Here is a 20452-nt window from a genome sequence, read left to right as displayed (position 1 = left end):
CCCACTGTGTAGCAACCACAGCATGTGGCCAAACAAAGCTGATTAGGACAAAGCTACCTGGGGAAGCTGCCACCTGCCAGGCCCTCCCTGCCCTCCCCGCCTCCCAGAAATGTTTTCTGTAGAAGAAAGTGTTCTTTGGAAAAAAGCCAACCACATCCTCATTCCAACTCTCCCCTTAATGCAACTTCACAAAATTCCTGGAGCTTGTCTTGGGTCCTTGAAGAGGTCGGACTATGACATGGGTGGCCCCCCCAAATCCACATTCCCTCTTTCCCTCAGTGCAAAGACACCACTTTTAATTATTTTTTTTTTATTAAAATACTGTTATACCCAGTGGAATGCAGCAGCAATCCTGGTACGGGGTGGCATAACAAAACAGCCATGTTTACATTTTAAATATTTACGATAACTTAAACATACAGACGGACATCAAGGTCTTTGGCAGAAAACGTTCACAGCACAAAAAATACTTTAAATGAAATACCAAATATTAATCCAAAATATATTAAGTTGGTTTTTTTCTTTCACAATATTTTTTGCCTTTTTTTCTCTTTTTTTTTCTTTTTTCTTTGTAAACAATGCACATGAACCAAATGTATTTTTCAGCTTTAAACAGGGGTAGGGGAATTTAAAAAAAATATGCAATTGTCCAGCAAATGCAAATGTTTAAAAAAGGAAACTTGAGGAACCATGGGAATAAAACAACACATACAGAACCTAAAAACAATAAAGGAAAAAAATAAAAACAACAACAAAGATTCTAGGAGATCTAAAAACAGTGAAGACAAAACTGCTAAAACCCACCAATAGCTCCTGGGGCTGAATCGGGGGACTCTTTAGGACTAGAAGTCAGTCACTGCTGTTGATAGGCTGCCATGTGGGCGCTTCACCCCGATTCCAGAACATCCGTCCTTGCTTCAGGGCCCTGGTCCTGGGTGGCGTGAGGAGCCAGCCTCATGGGCGCCATTTTGGGATGCGGGCTCCATTCAGGGGACTGTTTGAGTCCTATCTCCTAGGTCATTTAGCCAGTTGTCAACAGCATAGCTCCCTCTCCCAATCCCTCCGGTAGGAACAAAAACACTTATGAGAGCAACACAACTTCTCCAGTTTCCTCAGAAAGAACTGGTACTGGGTAGCGCCACCCAAGCCCACATAGGGTGTGGCGGATGTCCGCGTGTGGTGGCTCATTTCATCTGGCTCAGGGTTTAGAACCAAACTGGCGGATGTCCCAGGGACAGGAGCTGTGGAGCCATTTCAAAAGGCTGGTGATGGGGGTCCCATGGGCATTTCACACAGGGCTCAAGATGGAGGAACAGGCAGCCAGTCTCCCGTGAATCGAGCAGCATTAAAATCCATGGGCCAAGAACTTGAGAAGGAGGAATAACTGGGAGGTCAGGCAGGAGTTTCAGGAACTGCGGCAGCAGGGACAGGAGAGCACAGCCGAGGAGACGAATCTGAACCAGCACGCCTCAATCTTCTGTTCCACGAGAAGGGGAATTATATACAAACTGCGCAGTATCCCACTCAGATGACCGCTAACCCACACCAAGTGAGAGCATCAGGCAGTGGCTTCTGCAGAACACACACCCCCGCTAGTCCCCAAGAGATTCAAGTCTTAGTGATTGCAAGGAGGCAGTGAGGAACTGAAGGGCAGGTGAGGTCGGCTTGGATCATACTTAGCCAGAGAACAACATGCTGAACTCGATTAGCTGCCCTGGTGTCCATGGGCAGCCATCCTTGGAAGTCAGTCCTCCAGACCAAATATCCCCTCCTTCCCTGTCTGAGTACCAACGGGTGAGGCGAGGGGCAGCTCCTTTCTGAGCTTTCAGTTGCTACCCCAGCAGCAAGCCTTAGGCAACAGGTAAAGGCTGAATCCTCATTCTCCACGGGCCGGGAAGGGATATGGGCGGAGAAGCAGAGTGTTCTGGGGTGCTGGTACTCTCACAGCTCTCCTCTCCCCTGCAGCACTGCTCCTGAGCTCCCAGGACCAGACGGGTCAGTGGGAACTAGAGTCTGGTTGGGGAAAGTGGGAGAACAGCTGCTGGAATGGCCGAGAGTGGCAGCGGCCCGAGGAGGGGAGGGAATGGCTCAGAGTCCCCAGCACCGTCTCCTTCAGATCAGTATCTCCACCATGTCTGGTAAATCCTGGACTCTGGATGTAGCTACAGAGTCTGGAGAGAGACAAGAACACAGGCACATGCCAGCGAGTGTTACCAGATTATTTTCAAAATCCTGGAGGGGGTTTTAAGATAAGGATCTTTCTCACCAAATTTCCCCACCTCCACTGCCCAGGTACCCAGGTCCCCATAACTTGGCTACTGACACAACGCCCTGCCCCCTTCTCAGCTACTGGCCCAGACCTCCAGCCTCCCATGTGGAAGAGGCATTTGTTTATTGCTTTGAACAGGTTGGAGGGTTTGGAGGGAGGACGGAGAGCCCTGAGGGAGGCTGCAGCATTCTTTTCATGCCTGTGGTTTCCAGAGATCGTGAGGCACAGGCAAGTATGCAAAGGCCAGTATTAAAGGGGGATGGAAAAAGAAATGGCATCTTCTCAAATTTCTCCTTCCCGGGCTCCTTTTAAACAAAGTCTTCTAACTTGAGAGTGCCATCAGGAAAACTTGCCAAGCTCCATTCCCTTAGATATACACCTTGGCAATTTAAATACATAAGGAAGACTGTGAAAGAGGAGTAAAATGCCTCCCACCCGGTTGCTTTCTTTCTGAATTCTAGATCTGTCTCTATTCCTCTACTCATGCATCCAATCAGCCTCATGTCCACACTGAGAAGGGCGAGACACTCTGCTCAGCTCTCACTGTGTAGGGCTCCACATGGGAGTGTGGCCAATGACCAAAAGCAGGTCTGGGAAGAAAGGGCCTGGTGTTCAGTTCACACCCCAGCGTGCCCTCTGCCCTGCCTAGCGCCAAAGCAGGGGGGAAGGGTGGGACTTACCCAGAGAGGCTGCCTTCTGGCCACTGCTGCACCCCAGAAGACTGTCGGGCTCTGGGGCCAGGCAGGCAGAGGTGCTGTCTGGCAGGCCGTCGGTCTGGGTGCTCCCATCTCTGCTCCCATGTTTGGCATGGGCAGGCAGGGGAGCTGCGGCCCCTGGCTCCTCTGTGGCCACCCTGTCTGCTGGAAAGGCAGGAGGTGGATGGTTATTGCCTTGCTTATAAGATGTGGCCTTGATGAAGAGCACCCTAAGCTAACTGTACCTGCTGGGGACTCAAGAGGATGTGGGTTGCTCTTGATTTGCGACAACTTTAAGACTGAATGCTCCTGTTTTCAAATGGGAATAACTGTCAGGTGGAACCCTTCTCTGTAGATTAAATCTTCTAGAATTTCTGTGGTATCTGCTTAGAAGGAGGAGTGGAGAGGGCTTGCCTAGAAGGTACATCTGTACAGGAAGCTCTATTTTTCTTAGATAGTTAAGTGGCTGGGGCCGAAGCGTGATGGAATTTATGGACATGGCAGGCTGAGCACCCCTCTTCACACTGGCAGGACAGCTGTGGGCTATAGCGTCACGAGTATAAGCCGACTCCCCTGGTAGAGGAGTCAGGAAGTCCTGGCTTCCACGAGCCTCAGTTCCGGGAGGAAAAGTCTGGCAATTCGTGTTCATGCCCGGGAGAAACTTCTTCACTATACAATCTACCCACCAACCTCCTCTCACCTGTAGGCAGCCGAGCAGGCGCATCTGCTTGTCGCTCACTAGCTGAGAGCCCTTGCCAGCCCTGGGGTCCTGCTGTTGCAGCCACGAAGACAGATGGCACTGACTTAGCAGGCCGCAAGGAGCCCTGGGTGGCCTTGCCAGGGTCTTTCCTGGAGCGTTGCTGAAGGACCTTGATCACTGCGTCCTTCTCCAGGATCTGGGCATGGAGCACCTTTAACCTGAGGGGTGACAGGCCATGCCCATTAGACCCACAGATCCAGGGGTTTCCACCCTCCCCTACCTTGTACAATCTGGAGGAACAGCCCTCCCTACAGCCAGCTGGACCCTCTTGCCCTTGCAGCAGGGCCTGGAGTGGCCCTTCAGAAATGTCATCACAGCTCTGGAACTTGATGCTCTTAGGGCCCAGGTTCTGAAAACGACCAGTGTATGAGGCCCTGGGCCCTTCTCAAACTAGCAAAGGCAGCTCAACAAGGGGTAGGTCCTAGAGTCACTGGATGATAGCAGTGGCACAACCCTTGTCCTGGAGGGCAATACCCCAGAGACAGGATCTAGAGGCTCAGAGCCTTGGACGACATCCAACACCCCACGGCCAGTCTCCCAGGCTAAGCGAGGACTCGGCTGGTTGGGAAAGGGCACGCTTACACTGTCTGGTGTGCCAAACATGCAGGGTCAGCTCAGAGCAGGAGCGACTGCTGAGCTGTATGGGAGAGGGGCCTGTTTTTCAGGGATCAAGAACAGGGCAAGAACTGGACAGGGTCACCCCCACCCCCACCCCCGGCGTGGTCCGCAATGCCGAACCTGCTTTCCATCTCCTGATGCCTGTGGCTACCGGCGAGCAGTCCCTCGTTGAAGCTGCTGCTGGGTGAGGGCTGGGGGGAGTGTCGAATGAGCGTGGTGTCACGCTGGGCGGCGGCTGTGGCAGCTGCGTCCATGGCAAACTGCCTCATGGCACGTTCCTCCAGATACTTCTGCTCCCACTTGGTCATATCGGCCTCCAGTGCCAGGATCTGCTCCTCCTTCTCCCGAAGTTGCTCTGACAGCCGCAGCGCGCTGAGTTCCGGGGACTCAACGGTGCCACTGCCACCACTGGGGGTGCCAGCCTGTCTCTGCAGAGCAAGGAGCACCACGGTCAAGGCTGAAGCTTGTGGTGTGGCAGCCACCGATCCGTGCCCGCCACATCACATACTCCCTATCCTGCCTCCACCCTGAGACAGAGAAAGCAGCACGGGTCCCCACACCCCTGCCCTGAGCCCCGTGGCCAAGGCATAAGGACTCTCCACACTGGGAAAGCAGTTGCCATCAATACTTACACTGGGACAACTGGTGCACACTAGATCAGAAGTGAGCAAACCAGGAGCTTTGCTCACTCTGCCTCTGTGGGAGGGGGAGGGTTGGGAGTAGGGACAGAACTCTGTCTGGTTTGTAAACACCAAGAGTTGTTTACACAGAAGTCCAAAGTGAGGATAGAGTCTCAGGATCTAAGCAACCATCGTCTCTCCTGATCTTGGGGAGACATATAAGAGCTGGCTGATCTCTTACATCAGGTTCCTAACCTACTTTCTCTAGAGATCAAGGACACCAAGCCTTGCTGCTTCTGAGCACAGGAGTCCCCAGAGGCTGGACACGGGCCAAGTGGCGGAGCCTCTGCTAAGACTGGTGAGTGGGAGGGACCATGCAGCAAAGCTGGACCAGAGATCAGTCACCCTCACCACCTTCCAAAGGGGCCGTGGCCTAGATCTGAGCAGGGGCTCCCAGGGGCCTTGGGCCTGACCTCCCTCCAACCCTGGAGTCCGAGAGGAGGAAGGTGAGCGGACATGCTCAGATGCTGCCCTGGCCCTGCCACCTGCACAGGTCTTCCCAGCTCACCTGCTGGGCACGCAGCGCCTTGAGTTCCTGTTCCAGGCGCGTCCGCAGACGCAGCTCCAGCTGCTCCCGCTTCTCGCAGGCGGCCTGCAGCTGCCCCAGCGCCTGCTGCAGCCGCTCCACCTTCTCCACATAGGCCTGCTTCTTGCGCAGCTCCTCCTCGGCTCGAGCCGCCCGGCCCTGCGCGTTGCCCAGAGCCTGTTCCAGCAGCTCGGCGCGCCGCCGCTGGTCCTCGATGGCACCGCGCAGCAGTGCCATCTCCCGCTCCAGCCTCTCCTGCTCCTGCTGCTGCTCGTAGCCTGCGGGGAGAGGGGGGGCTCCATCAGTGATGGCGACCTCCCTGGCTGGCCCCACCGCCTGCTGGGCTGTGTGCTGACCACTGGAGGAGCAGTTGCTTCCCATCCTCTCAAAAGCACTAGGGGTCGGGTACCGTTACGCACCCTGTTTCATGGGAGAGGACACGGAAGCTCAGATCGAGTCAGACATAAATGGCAGAGCCCAACTCCAGGACCCTTGCAGTAACAACTGGGCTACCCTGCCTCTCTGCTGGGACATGTCAGCCCCAAACACTGTCCACTTGTGCCAGGTGTCACCATTTCCAAAACACAGCCACAATTCCCCTTGAACCTCATGATGATTAGGGACAGGTCATATAGGAACTGTGATGCCCATATACAGATGAGAAAACAAAGGCTTAGGATAAAGGGGGAGAATGAAGGAAGGGGGAAGAGAACCACCATTTGCTGCCACATGAGCCAGGCACTTATACATCTTATTCCACTGAATCCTCCAGTCTCTCAAGATAGGATCTGTGACCTCCACCTCACTTACAGGGGAGGAAACAGAGGTGAATGGTGCTGCCAAATGGGAACCCAAGTTGGTCTGGCTCCAAAGGCCCAGGCAGCTCCTGGCTGTGGTGTGAGACATTTGCACCTACAAGCCACCCAAAGGGGGTTCCTATTACCACATTTCCTTTCATGGTTTAGGGGAACCACTGAGATGTGGATAACCAGGCTCACAAAGGAACACAACCTATGCAGCACAATGAACATGGCTATGGACCAAAGATGTGCATCTGAGGATCCAACTATCCTGACTTTTAAATCATCTTAGTAATTGCCCAGAGGAACTGTGCTCAGAGAACCTCTCCCCAATGGTTGGGAGATGCCCAAGCCAGACCACAGAGCCCTCTAGCTGATGCTCTAGGCTTCGATCCACTTCCCATGCACCTGCTCTTTGGTAATCAGGTGGACCCCGAGGAGTGAGTATGCTGCCTGCCTTGCTGGAGAGCAAGAAGTGGGCAGGGCTGTAGGGCCAGCCCAATGAACCCAAAGCAGGACTCTGATTGAGTGGAATTCTCTGTCTTAGTGAAACTGTCCTATACTGTGCCATGTAATGCAGTGGCCACTAGGCATACATGGTTACTGAGCGCTGGAAATGTGGCAAGACAAAAGATCTGCATTTTAAATTTTATTTGATATTCACTGCTTTCAATCTTTGGGTCACAAATGGCTAATACCTATCATACAGGACAGCACAAGTTCTGGAATAAAAGAACATAGGCTTGGAACCCTGGCCTGCAGAAGCGACAATTCATTTACTCAGGGCCCTGGGGCAGGGCAGGGAGGACACAGAGGCAACCCAGGTCAGCTCTCAGCTCACTCTGGATTTTTGAAGACTGGGCCCAGGCTGGCCTCATTCTTTGGCGTGGAGGGAAGAGATGGGAAAGTCCAATAATAGTGAAATTGATCCTTTCATACTCTGCTGGCTTAACACCCAGTGAGTGGGGTGAAGGGGGGTGGAGGGGGCCAGCGCACCCAGACTCAGAGACAGTGGCCCCCACCTCCTATGTGGGTTCACAGGGCTCTGCAGCTTGCAGAGCTACACAAGGCCTGGACGTCACTCTAGCCTCAGCATGACTCTGGGTGGTAGGACTGTGTTCGATCTTCTAGCTGGACTACTTGGGGCTCAGAGAGAGAAGAAACACACCCAAGGGGCAGGTCTAGCAGATTGGGGGTGCGGGGAAAGAGTCTGCCCAGAGGGGCAGTGCCAGGGTTGGGGGGGGGAGGGCTGGGCCTGGCTAGGAGGAAAAGCAGATGGCTTTGGTGATAATGGTCACACTTTCCTAGTGCTGGCTGACCACCCCAGAGAAGTGAGGTCAAGCAGAGACATCCTCCCTGAGGATTCTGTATTTTCCCTGCTGCCCTTTGGAATGGACATCGAGGAGCAAGGAAGAGCTGCTTTGGTTTCCTCAGCCCTTGGAGGGGAGGGGCTGAGGGATCCAGCCGTCTGCCTCCAGCAGTTTCCTGCAGGCTTGTACAACCTCTAAGGCCCTGGTGGGGACCAGGAGGCTTCAGACCCTGGTCACCCTCAGCCACTAGGAGCCTGATAAAACTGAGGGCCTGGGGGATCTTGGGGAGAGCTCCTCAGCACGAAGTGTGTGGCCAGGGTCAGGGTGGAAGAGGACAGGAGAGACCAATGGAGGAGCAGGGGCGTGGGTGGCAGGAAGGCAGAGGGAGGGGCAGAGGGGACTTGCCAGGGCAAGAGAGGCCCCTCACCTCCATGTCCCCCCAAAGCCCTGTGAAGACTGCGAGCAACCAAGGGAGTAACCAAGGGAGCGACAGGAGGCGGGCCTGAGCGGAACAGCCCAGGGCTCTGGAATGCCAGGCATCCAGGTCACCCGCAGCTGCGAGATTAATGGCTCCAACCAGGAGCCAAGAACAGCCAGGCGCTGGCCCACTCCCTGGGGAGCGGAAACGCCTCCCAGCCTCCTCCCCACACCCCCTTGCAGGCTCCCAGAAACCCGCCCATGACTGACTTCCTTTCTTTGGCAGAACCGGGCCTCAAAAGTCCACCCTGTTCCACAGGATCCCTCAATTTTCCTCCCCCAGCAAATCTTTCTCCCCAGACTCCCAAGGGCACCCCAGGGGTGCCCCCTCACCTTTCTGGCTCCCTCCCATCACCTCCCTCCCAGAGACCAGCCAGGACAGCCTAGCCTACCTCCTGCCACACCACTTCTGTCCCCTCAGTGCTGCCCCCCATTCCCTCCCCTGGGCTTCCAACCCTCCTTGAAGGAAGACAGGGGTGCTGCCAGCCAGAGCTCAGTTCTCAAGCTGCTCCTCCACTTCTGGACACCCCATGCCATCTGTGCCACTCAAGGTTGGTTCCCTTGATCCCCTCCTTCCTCAAAGCTACCTTTACCCAGACACCAACCACTCCCATTCCACTTCTCTGCAAATACCCTGAACATGCAATAGCTCACAGCAGACCCATACAATAGGAGCTCAATAAATAATTACTCTGTCTCTTCTGATTTCTAGTGCCTCTTCCTGCTGCTTCCTGAGCGCAGGGACCCCTTTGCTGCCGGCTCACAACTCCATGTGTCTCCAATTGCTCCTTCACCCCTGGCATACTCTCCACCCCTGCCATCCCCAAAGAGCCTCTCTCAGGTCACCAGGAACCTCCTAATCACCAGTCTCCAGGACCAAGAATACCCTGTTCTGTTGCATCTGTGGGAACTTGCTCCTTCCTGAAGCTCACCCTCTCTCTGGGCCTCCCTGTTGTGGCACCTTCCTGGGCCTGCTGCCACCCTCTGCTTAATACCTCCCAGGTGCTCAGCACAATTCTGCTAATGAACAAATAAATGAATAAATGAATGGACTAGTCCGTGAACTCATCCACCCTTCAAGGATGCTTAGACCAACCCCTTTAGAGAGAAGCTCTTTAGGAATTTCCCAAAGGTTAAGCTCTGGGAGCATATTTTTGGCTGTCTCAGTGCCTTTAAGTAGCTGCCTTGTTATGGCCCAGCTTCACCATGCCCGGCAGCTTCCCACATTCCCACTGGGCACCCTCCAGCCGACTCCCTGGGAAATGCCCAGACTCCTCCTTCTTCACCCCACTCGACTCCAGGGCTAATCTGCATCCCCACTGCCTGGTGCACTGACCTGCACTGCATGATGGGCGGCACCGCGGCTCAGCAGAGTCCCACCCCCCAGCTTCCCCGTGGGCATCAGTTGATCTTCCCAATAAATATAGACCTATTCTTCTTTGGAAGCCATGCCACCCCACCCACCCCAGATTAGTCTAGTGTTGGGCTTATGGTAGGTACTCTATAAACCTCTGCCCAAAGTACAGCTCTGCAAGGAGGCCTGGTCCTCCCTGCCTGGAGGGGCTGCAGTGGTCCCACTGTCTGCACACCTGGCCAGGATTCTTAGTGGGCCCCCTACTCACTCTGAGCAAGCAGCTTGGCCACCATGTCCTGACTGCCCGCCTGGGCCTCCTGTGTCTTACTTGCCAGGCGGCGGTTTGCAGATTCCAATCTCTCTGTTTCAAATGAAAGAAAGATGTTTTAGTGCCAGGGGAAGCTGCCTTCAGGGGTTTTCCTTGAAGTCCTATCTGTGGGGCTGCATCCTCCACACTGGGGATGGGCTCAGAGGGGAGCCCGACTCCATCTGGGCCATCTGGGGAGCTCCACGAGGGGATCCAAGGTCCAGAACACAGGGACAAGCATCTCTCTCAGGGAGACTCCCAAGGAATCTCAGCCTGACCCCCTGAGTCAATTCATATTTATTTTTGCAGAGAACAGATTTTCTGAATTTCCCCTAGAACAGAGGACCCAAGCACTCTGCAGAGGCTCCCCAACCCTCCCCTTATGTGGCCAGCTCTCACCTCTAAGATCCCGGTTGAAGTCCTGCAACCTCCTCATTTCGCTGTCCATCTTGTTCCGCATGGTCTTCTCCAGGGCCTCTCGCTTGGAAGAGGCTCTTGTCAGGCTCTCGTGGGCCTCAGAGAGCCGCTGGATTTCACTTTCCAGCTGTAAGAGGCAGACAGCAGAGCTGAAGGAAGAGCAGGGCTCCCAGGGAGTGCCGCGGGCTGACCTGCTACTCTCCATCAGCAAAGGGGCTAGACAGAAGGATGCAAAGCAGGAGCAAACGATCTAGGCGGCTTCGGTGGGACAGTCAGAAGCATGCAGCCCCGAGATGGACCAGACTGCTGGGACCAGTAAGCAAGGGTCCCAGTAGCTGCCCCAAGGATCTGAGCTGAGTGAGCCCAGGGCCAAGCACTCTGGAAGAGGCTGCCTGCAGGGTGACTAAACACAGCTCTCCTATGCTCAACATCCAGAAAGAAGCATTTTACTTCTAGCTGGCTTCTGTTAAGAAATCTGAGCACAGTGGGCCTGGAGTGGGCACAAAAGACTCCAGCCACATTCTGGGTGGTCTGACCACTCTTGGACACCACAAGACAGTCACGGGAGGCCTGGCATCTGCTAAAGCTGAACCTTAGCACTGACTCGTAAACCTTTACTCAAGAAGGGGGCCCCGGACCCAAGCCTGAGCTGCACTGCCTGGATCTGCTCCTAACCGTGGTCATCCACCCAGAGGGCCAGCCCGGCCCTGGCTGCCCCTCCCACTTGGCTGCCAGCAGGTTCTGCACGTGCTCCTAACTGGCCTGCAATTCCAACAAGTCGCTCGGTTTTTTCCAAGAGGAGGGGCTTTCTCTTTGGCCAGGGCTGGCCTGGAACAGACTCGCTGTTGTGTGGAGCACACAAAGGGCTCTCTGTGGGAGGTGTCCAAGGGAGGGGGTGTGTGCAGGGCCAGGGCGCGAGTGTGCAGCAAGCTGGTGAATGGGCTCTTTCTAATCACCACTGGCAGCAACTGCTCATGCTCCAGGCCTGCTCTGCCTCCTCTCGGCTGGTCCCCAGCTGTCTGGAGTCAGCTTCAGAGAGTACATGAGGGGTGAGGGAGGTGGTGAGCAGCATTGGGGGAGAAATGCAGCCAGACACAGACTTTCAGGCTCCTCTGCCTTCCCTTAGACTGCCCACTCCCCAGTCACCCCTTGCGGTCCCTCCCCTGCTGTCCCTCTGTGCCCAGCAGGGCCTACCTTCTCAATACGGCTGGCCTTCTCTGCCGAGCTCTCCAGCTCCCTCTGCAGCCTCTCATTGTCCCTCTGCAGCCGGGCATTCTCCCTCAGCACAGTCTCCATCTGGGCCAGGTGGCCACTGCTCGAGGTGGCTGAGGAGGCCTGGGCGCTCGCTGGCCCTTCCACACCAGGTGGACCAAGGGTGCCCAGGGCGCCATGGCTGTGAGCAGCTGGATGTGGGGCTGGGGGGTGCTCCTGGGGCTGTTGCAGGTACTGGTAGTGCTGCGGCTGCTGGAGGAACACAGGAGGCACCTGGGCCTGCAGGATCCTGGGGAACAGAAGAGACAGTGCTCAGAGACCACACAGCTCCTACCCCAGAGCAGCCTCCCGGGCATGCTGGGAAGACAAGTAATTACCATTATTCCTAATTAATAAATTGTTCACATTACTGCTGATAATTACTCAGCCTCACTGTGTGTTGGGCAGGGCTCAGTGGTGTCTGTCTCAGACACCCCAGGGCCGGACAGCAGGGCCACGAGGATTCATGTTGGGACACTTCCTTCTTGCCCAGCCTTACTGTGGCCAGGGCTTGGGGATCAGCCTGAGCACTCCTGGGCCTCCTACGTGACTAATGCTTAAATAAGGCATCTTTAAAAAATGCAACCTGACACTTCTAATCAAGGCAAGGCATCTGTCATGACTAGAGCACTTAGCCTTCTAGGCCCCCAAGGCCACTCGGTGGCTGGGCCCCAGCAGCTACCTACCCAGTGTCTGTTATGAGCCGCTGGTTTCAGGACTGCCAAAGCAGCACACTCAGGGGTTCTCTCGACTATTCCAGGTGCTACCGTCCCCCTCGGAATCATTTTTAGAAGATTCCAGTTAAGGTAGAGCAGTGAGACAGATGTCAGGGTAAGCATCTGAGCTCCAGCGTCTCACAAACAGAGGTTCCAATCCTGACTCCAGCTGTTTGACCTCAGCAAGTGCCTCGGCCGGGTCGGGATTCCTTTGCTACATCAGAGGGTGTCCAGTCTCACGGCGGCGGGGGGTGGGTGGGTGGGGGGGGTGGGGGGAGCTTGTGAGACGGCACCATGCAAGGCCTGCAGAATGCTGGGCAGGTGGCAGGTGCTCCAGAACAGCAGCCTGTCCTCTAATCCTGGTAGGGACCTCAGCTCACTCAGTTAAAGCATAAATGTGACCCAAATGCTGGATTTTCCCGGGAGTAGGGGCTGCCTCTGGCCTACTGCAGTAGCTGAGCTCAGGGGACCATGCTCTGCTGGCCTCTGGCCCTGGGGTAACATCACCCTCGGGGCCGTGTTGAGGGAAGGCACGAAGAGCAAGAGGCACAGGGAGTCCAGGGGCCTTTCTGGGGCCTTGTGACTCCCAGAGTCACAACTCTTCAGTTTCGCAAAGGATTTTCAAAGCCCCAGAAGGCCCATAAAAACTTAATTCCACTTCTGGGCCCATCAGCTCAGCACTCCCACCCACCTGCCCCTCTGGCCCTAACGCCTATGGCTCCCCTGGTCTTCTCAGGCTAAAGGGAAAGTTCCTGCCCCTAACTCCTGACAATCTTTATCTGATCAGCCAAAAGCACAGGCTGGGCAGGTATACTTCTGCTACCTGAGGTAGGGAGTGTCCAAACTCTCCCTTCACTGCTAAATGTGGCCATTCTCAGGGTTGCTTCCAGAACTTGCTCCCCCCATTGCACCGGGCCAGGCAGACACAACTGGCATTCTTTGGGGATGACTTAGCTCCAAGAAAGAATAGTGGCTCCTTTCCCTTCACACTTGCTTTCCCTTCCCCCCTCCCCCACTGCCCCCCAGCCTTTTGTTCTCCTTGGGGCTACTTCCTTGCCACAATTATTATCTTTTCCTGACAGGGTTCAATAAGGCTAGTCCAAAAGAAGAAACCACGACTCAGCTTCCGAAAGTCTTCCTGACCAAGCTCTGAGAAGGAAGATAAGGTGGGAATTTGGAGGGAGTGGAGGCTGGAGAAAAACCATGAGGCTCCATCCTCTGGTTCCTCCATACCAACGCCATCACGTCACCCATTTCTCGAAAGCAAGGGAAAGGCATCTTTCCTAGGACAGGTGGAATGGTGGGAAAGTGGGCAACTAAATGCATACTCAGCAGGCACAACGAGAGCCAGACTGTGACCTTGGGCAGCCTGAGGAAGAGGCTAAACTTCTCTGGGCACCTCTAGTGAGGTTTTGTGGACTCCCCTGGGGCCAGATGCAGCAATGAGGCTGCATCAGCTTCTCTGGGGAGGGGGCTGGGCCAGGTGAGGAGCCTGAGGCAGAGCCTCAATTTCTAGGAACCTGTATTTCTGCAAACTATCTGGGCTTTTCAACTCCCTCTAGCCTCCCGCTTTCATTCTGGCCCCTCATAATCCATATTCTACATATAGCCACAGAGACCTTTTAAAAAGGCAAATCAAATTGTATCCTCTAAGGGTTCCCTTCACACTCAGAATCAAACTCCAAGTCCTCACCCTGGGTCCAGCAGTCCACAGAAAGGGGCCCACTGGGACCCAGAATCTTCTCCTACTATGGCTGCAGGCACATGGAGCACACAGAAAAACACGAAAGGAAGTGAACAGTAGGGACAGGGCAGCTCCTCCCTGGTGTAGGATGGAGAGAGGTCTCTAAGGAGGCCACTTGGTCCTTCTGGCCTCCCGTTAGGAATGCATCCCAATTAATAGAAAGCAAGCTGTCCAATTTTTCTTGAAAAAAAAAAATAACCTCCAGAGAAGGAGGTCCCACCTTCTTACTACTTAACTTAGAAACAGTTTGGCAATGATTCCCATCCTTGTCTTTAGAAAGTTCTTTCTGAAATCTAATCTTTAACCCCCTGCTACAATTCATATCCTCTGGGAGCCCTACTTACTAGAATGCTACAGCTACAGACAATGGCACCGATCTCTGAATGAAGGCAAGAGGTGCCACTGACTTCTTACGTGACTTTGGCTAAGCCCCTCTCTCCTCCAGGCATCAGCTCTCCCTTCTCAGGAAGGAGGGGTTAGATCAGGCAGCCTCTGGAGCTGCTGGGGGTGGGGTGGGCATCTTGCCAGTTCTGACACAAGGCGCGATCTGCACTGGGAGAAAGGCAACAGTGTGAAAGACCAAGGCGGGGGTGGTTACCTGACTTCAGCATGCTGGAAATGTGGGCTGCCGTGGACACGGTACCTCGGGTCAGCGACGGCAGTGGTGGTCTCATGAGCTAGCATGACGTGTGGGTACTGGGGTGGGGGCCCACGGGGCTCTGGGCCCTCAGCAGGGGGGCCCCTGGGTGGGGGTCCCTGCTGGCTTCGGGCCAGCTGCGGGAAGCTGTGGGAGGCGCTCATGTGGCTGGGGGCCCGGGCTCCGTTCCTCTCCAGGGACAGCTGCATGAGCCGTTCACTCAGGGAGCGCACATGCCCGTGCCTCAGCTCCCGCAGAGCCTCATCCTGTCGCCGACTGCCTCCCTGGGCTCCTCGAGGATCCCGGTCCCCCGCGTGTGGCCGCGGCCCGGCCTGCTGGGCTGCATAGTACTGTGAGTGGGCTTTGGCCTCCTCATAGGTGGGCAGCTCCTCGCCCTTGCTGGGCTGTGGGCATAGCCGGTAGAGGGTGTTCTCTGCCAGGTGGGGCTCACCGCCCTGGTGCTCCTGGCCCTGGGGCTCTTGCCTCGTAGCCTGTTGCAGCACCTGACTGTCCTCAGGTGCCAGGATCTCCAGGGAGGCCTGGGGGCTCCCTGTGCCCCCAGCTCCAGCCCCACCACGCAGGGCCTGCTGCTGGATGGCCAGCAGTGTGCGCGTCTCGGTCAGGTTGCCGTAGCGCAGCTGCTCCTGGATGAGGCGGTGCAGGACTGTCCCCGAGGAGTCTTCCAGCGTCCTCATGCTTCTTTGGCTTGCACACACCTGCCTGGACAATGGCCAGTGGCACCTGGCCCCAGAGCACCTGGCAAGAGAAAGAGAGAGAGGAGCAATCAGCAGGAGCCCATGGGAAAAGGAGGACTTTCTATTATTGCAGTCTGGTTGAAAGCATGAGGGTGAAGGGCAAGGCTGGCGGTTCACACAGGCCTGAGTTTGTGCAAGTGCCCATGTTGCTACCTACTGATTAAGGCAGGTTAGCTACCTCTGTTTCTCCAGCAGAAAAATACAGAGAATACTGCCTGCCTCATGGAATTGAGAATTAAAAAAGGCAGTGCTCTTGTGCTGGAGGTAAATCCTTGGCAAACAATTACCATTATAATGATATTCATGGAGACTTAACTATGCCTGAAGAAAGATAACAGCAAACCAGAAGGCAACCTACCAGGAGGAACCACGGCCCCCTGCAGTGAGCCACCTATCACACAACTGATAGTGACTGCAGAGTAGGCCTAATTCAGATCTAACCACTTAGCTATCTAGTCCAGGGGTGGACAGACCCCAGTTTATTGGCGGGTGATAAAGAATAAACATAGCCCAATAGGAGCCCTAGGCAAACAGCGCCCAGGACCATTTGAAGAATGAAGCATGCTCAAGTCTGGCCTTGGCACAATCAACCTACCACCCTCTACCCTGCTGAGCCCACCGCCTGCTTCTCTCTCCTTGAACAAGAGCTCCTGGAAGACAGGCCAGGGCTCTGCTTCACCAGGGCTGCTGATAGAATGACTCTGAGGCTCCCTGTCATGGGATGACCTTGGTAGTCATTCTGCAAGGTGAAGGGGAAGAAGAAGGAATTGCACCTGAATTGGTGAATAGGGATAAAAAAAGAAAGGCTATAATAGGACAATGGTTTTGTGAGATGAGGCAAACAATTGCTACCCGCTAAGGTTACTGGGTCTATCATCCAGTCTCTGCATGACAGTAACTGCACAGGAGCTCCAGGAAAAAGAAAGGATGGCATGACATCTTTGATTTTCTGATTATCTCTCCCTGCACACACACACTTGCTACTTTGTCCTGTAGGCACACAGGAGATGGGCACTCAGCATCTTTCTTGACGTCAGCATCAAGAAAGCCCATCTTGACTTGGGCCAACTGGAGGAGTAAGAGGGAAAGGGGGAGGCTCTTGGTTGCAAGGACCTGGGGCTGGAGGCTATGGACCTAAAGCACAGGAAGATAATATCTAAGGAAGGTGTTCCCTTCTAAGCCCAGGCTCCCGGTAGCTCATGGCCTGGAAGGCTGCCCACCTCCCTCACCCAGCTTCCTTTCCACAGCCTCCTCCAACACAAACTTCTAAGTGGGATTCAGGGAAAATCAAACAAAATCCACACTGTCAGGGTCCCCTGTGTATGGGGGGTGGGGTGGTAGTGGGAGGAATGTGGCCCTCCTCTGCCACAACACTAGCCCCAGTGCCCTGCCTCAGTTTGGGCTCTGCACGTTGGCAGAGCAGCCATTCCCAATCCACTCTCTCCCCACAGGATTCCAGGTGCCCAGGCCTGGGGAGTATGGGATGAGTGTGGAGAGCAACTCTGTACCCACCCTTCTGGCCCCCAACCAACCCCCTCTCCCCAATAAGCAGTAGAAGTGCAAGACTCCAGCGTTACCAGAAGCAAGACGAGCAAACAAGAGTCAGTTCGCCCTGAAGTTTCACCTGCAGGCGTTTCCTAAATTAATCCCTGTCAGGGCTGACTCCCGCAGGGTAGGACAGGGGAGCGGCAAGAAGGAATGCACACAGCCTTCCTGACAGATTCCAAGCGCGCCAACAGTGTGCCTGCACTGGGAGCAAAGAACACGTCCGAGGCCTCTCACCACGAATCTGTCCCTGGGAAGTCCCTCAGATGCACGTCCTTTCAGATACCAAAGGGCTGAGCCGTTACTGAAATCTGCTTCTCCGACCGCGGCCGTGCCCTTCTGCTGCGCTAGCGCGCTGCGCTCTCAAAGCCGCTTTCCTAGCCAAGCACACAGCGTGGCCTTCGCCTGGGCTCCCACTCGCCCAAGGAAGCACCGCCAGCCTCTAAGGCAGATCGCACCCGGCCAGGGCTCCCGCCCTACCACGAGCACCCGTGGCCGGCGGTGCGCCCGGGGCGAGCCGGTGAGGGTAGCCCGAGGCCGGGAGAGGTCTTTAAGCGTCGCGGGTCCGCCTCCCTCCGTCCCTCCGAGCCCTCTTTGTTTTCCAAATACTCCAGCGCTGACGTCACCGGGCTGGACAGCAGGCTGCATTCTTTCTAAGTGAGAGCCAATTCGTGGCTCCAGAGAGGATTTTCCAAGGAAGACAAAGAGGAATTCTTGGGCTAGTTGGGGGTAAAGACACCTGTAACCCCCACCTAACCAAATCAGCCGCCACGGCCCTGCAGCTGGAGCTCCGAGGGGCGCCTGCAGATCTGTTCCGCGCACCACTACCCCCTACCCCCGGCTCGAACCGCAACCCCAAACACAGACCCTGCTCTTTCCCAAGTCCGCCCCTCTCCCAGCCCCAGGGGACCCACGAGCCCTCGAGAGCCTCCCAAAGCGCACGGCGCGGGGGCCCCCCAGGCGGAGCGGCCCCTGCCCAGCACTGCGGCTGCTCGAAAGTGCTCCCTGAGGACGTTCGGTCCCCTGGGCTCCGACTCCCGGAAAAGGCCGGGCCGCGCCGCGCCGAGCCGAGACCCGGGCTTCGGCTGGGGCACGTCTATGCCGGCCTCGCGCGCGCTCCGGAGCGCCAAGCGGCCTTCCTTACCGCTGAGGCCCGCGGGTGCCCGGCGCAGTCGGCTCCGACGACACGGCCCGGCTCGGCTCGGCTCAGCTCCGCGGCGGAGATGTGCTCCTGTCGGTGGCGCCGACGCTCTGGCCGTTCGCGCCCCAGCGCGCAGCCCCAGGGTCGGCCCGCGCCGGAGGCGGCTGCTATGCCAGGAATGTGAGAGTTTCAGGTTCCCCCTCCGGATCAAAGCGAACCACAAATAACCTCTCTGCGCGCCGCCCTCCTCCGCCCTCCGCCCTCCGCCTCCTCCCGCTCCCTCCCCCCCGGCCCCCGCCTTCCTCCGGGGAGGCGGCGCTGCGGCCGGGCGCCCGGCTGGCCGCTGAGCTCCGTTCTCCGGCGCCCAGCGCCCTCGAGGCCGCGCTGTGCCCCCCACTCCGCCCCGCTTTGCTGCTGGAGCTGCTGGGGCCCATTACCGCCTCCACTCCCGTCCCCGCCTCGCTCTCGCCCTTCATCCCTAAACCCGACCGCGAGACGACAAGGGACGTACATCGCGTGTCCCGCAGTTCGCTGCGGGAGGGGGCTCCAGCGGGGTGTTTTGCGGGGGGACTAAGAGGGGTGGGGGAGGACTGCAAAGAAGTCCATATCCGCTCTGCTTAGACAGTGCCCGGGGCGAAGAGGTAACTCTGGTTCCAGCCACCGAGCCCCTCCCCTAACCCCCACTGCTTTCACTCCTTGCGGCAACCTATGAATTGCACTTTTGTTTACAAACACCTTCACCAACTCATTTACGACGTGTCTCCACAGGAACTGTGAATCTGGGTTGAAATATCTGGGAAATTTGACCCACCTGCCAGACTGAATCACCCGCCGCCAGGCGCTCTGTCCAACCCTTCCCCAAGGTAGTAATCGGCGCCCCTTTACGCAGAACGCGCGGTGTGCCATCACCCGCTTTTCGCCCAGTCATCCGATTCAGCGCTCCCAGTCACTCTTCAAGGGAGGTCTATCATCCTGGTGTTATAAATAGAGAAACCAAGGCTCAGAGAGGTTAAGTAGCTTTCCCACAGTCACACAGAGAGAGACAGGTAACCGCTACACTGCTCGGTTTCTCATTCTCGAAGCCCCTCTTGTGGCCATCAGATCTGGGGTCCCTAGATGAACAGAGCAGTCTCTGGGAGCCCCCCTCTCTCCACCTGCCTTCTTCCTGTTCAGGTCTCTTCTTCCCCTTCCCCTACACCTCTGACAGCCTAGGGCTCTCCCTTGCACCTACTTCTGTGGCTCCTGCAGTTGTTCCTCCTCTGCATGGAAACTTTTCCTCTGCCCCCAGGACCCTGTCTCCCCTACCTTCCCACTAGGCTGTGACAGTGAAAAGCCCTTCTTCAGAAAGCCTGCTCTGACCACCCCCCCCCAGCTCTATGCCATTGCTGAGCCTGACCACACAGTGCCCCTCAACAGGTCACCCCTCAACAGCTTTGTCCACCTGGAGAGTTAGGGCTGATTTCTACCCCTGCTGGGTCTTCCCCACCCTCCAGCAGCATGGAGTTTGCAATTACCAAATTCACTGAAGGGAACCAGGGACAAGGAAACTTCGCAAGCTCAATAGCCAGAGACGTTGTTAATTTTTAATAAAGCTCTTCCAAAAAGTGTGTGTGTGCATGTGGTTTACTTGGAAGCCAAATATTGCATTTCAAATAGTGATTGGATCTGAGATAAATGAGGAAATGGATTATGTGTGACAAGCTAAGGGATATGTGGCCATCCAAGGACCACCTCACGAAAAGAAGCTATGGCTCGTATACTACTGTACTAACTAGACAGAGTAGGTAGGAATTTTAGAAATGTAAAGGAAGAGGTCCCCAGGTAGCCTTACCTTATGGTCAGCGTTCTTCTTGGAAACACTTGGTGGAGGTATGAGAGTGGGTGTGGGCATGTGCACTCTGAGGTTGCGAAATCAGGGGAAAGGCCACATGAGATAGTCCTGTCTTTCAGGAGCATTTGGAGGGACACCTGACAAAAAGCTTGACAAACATTCCTGAGATGGTTGCAGAAAGGGGCCAGTTCAAGGTGGGGTCAAGGAGGTGCATCTTGGAGTAGGCAGGCCTGCTGCAGATCAAAACAGGCCCCTGTGATTGCTTACCTGTGAGTCCCAAAGGGACAGAAGGAGGAAAGGGATGCTGAAACCCAGATGGGAAATTTGCACATACTTTTCTTCTTTTTCTATTCTTCTCCTCCCTGCAAGGACAGAGGGCAGGACCTCCCAGGCAGGGCCAGGCCAGGAGCCTCAGTGGAGCCTGCCTGAGCTGGCAGCCACACGTGGCAGTGCAGGGTGGTTGGGTGAGAGGGTGACCACAGCTCAGATGTGCCAGAGGCAAGTGTGCACAGGGGGGCGCTGGGCTGGCCAACCTGTTTGCATATGAATCTTCTGCTTCCCTAGTGAGCCAAGGCTTTCTTCCTCCCACCTTTGTCTCTCTTGGTCTGCTTTGTCCCCT

General features: G+C 55.8%; 1 protein-coding gene across 4 annotated transcripts; it reads right to left on the bottom strand.

Annotated features, from left to right (window-relative positions):
- Positions 1 to 293: 293 nt before the first annotated feature.
- On the bottom strand, positions 294 to 19306 carry AMOTL2 (angiomotin like 2). Of its 4 annotated transcripts, none has more exons than XM_012787796.3 (10): positions 18818 to 19306; positions 14523 to 15317; positions 11408 to 11714; positions 10196 to 10340; positions 9758 to 9850; positions 5531 to 5826; positions 4463 to 4770; positions 3665 to 3882; positions 2950 to 3126; positions 294 to 2171 (listed from the first exon to the last, which is right to left on the bottom strand). In XM_012787796.3, the coding sequence occupies exons 1-10, from the start codon at positions 18928 to 18930 to the stop codon at positions 2113 to 2115; spliced, it is 2511 nt and encodes an 836-aa protein (XP_012643250.2). In that variant the 5' UTR covers positions 18931 to 19306; the 3' UTR covers positions 294 to 2112. The 4 variants fall into 4 exon arrangements, with proteins under 4 accessions (XP_012643250.2, XP_012643247.2, XP_012643249.2 ...); XM_012787793.2 differs by lacking the exon at positions 18818 to 19306 and adding an exon at positions 18006 to 18187 and having other exon boundaries at positions 2950 to 3129; XM_012787795.2 differs by lacking the exon at positions 18818 to 19306 and adding an exon at positions 18006 to 18187.
- Between the last annotated feature and the right edge of the window lie 1146 nt (positions 19307 to 20452).

Source organism: Microcebus murinus, chromosome 1 (assembly GCF_040939455.1).
Source record: "Microcebus murinus isolate Inina chromosome 1, M.murinus_Inina_mat1.0, whole genome shotgun sequence".
Taxonomy (NCBI): Eukaryota; Metazoa; Chordata; class Mammalia; order Primates; family Cheirogaleidae; genus Microcebus; species Microcebus murinus.
The sequence above is the reverse complement of the archived record's forward strand: the minus strand, read 5'-3'. Positions and strand labels throughout refer to the sequence as shown.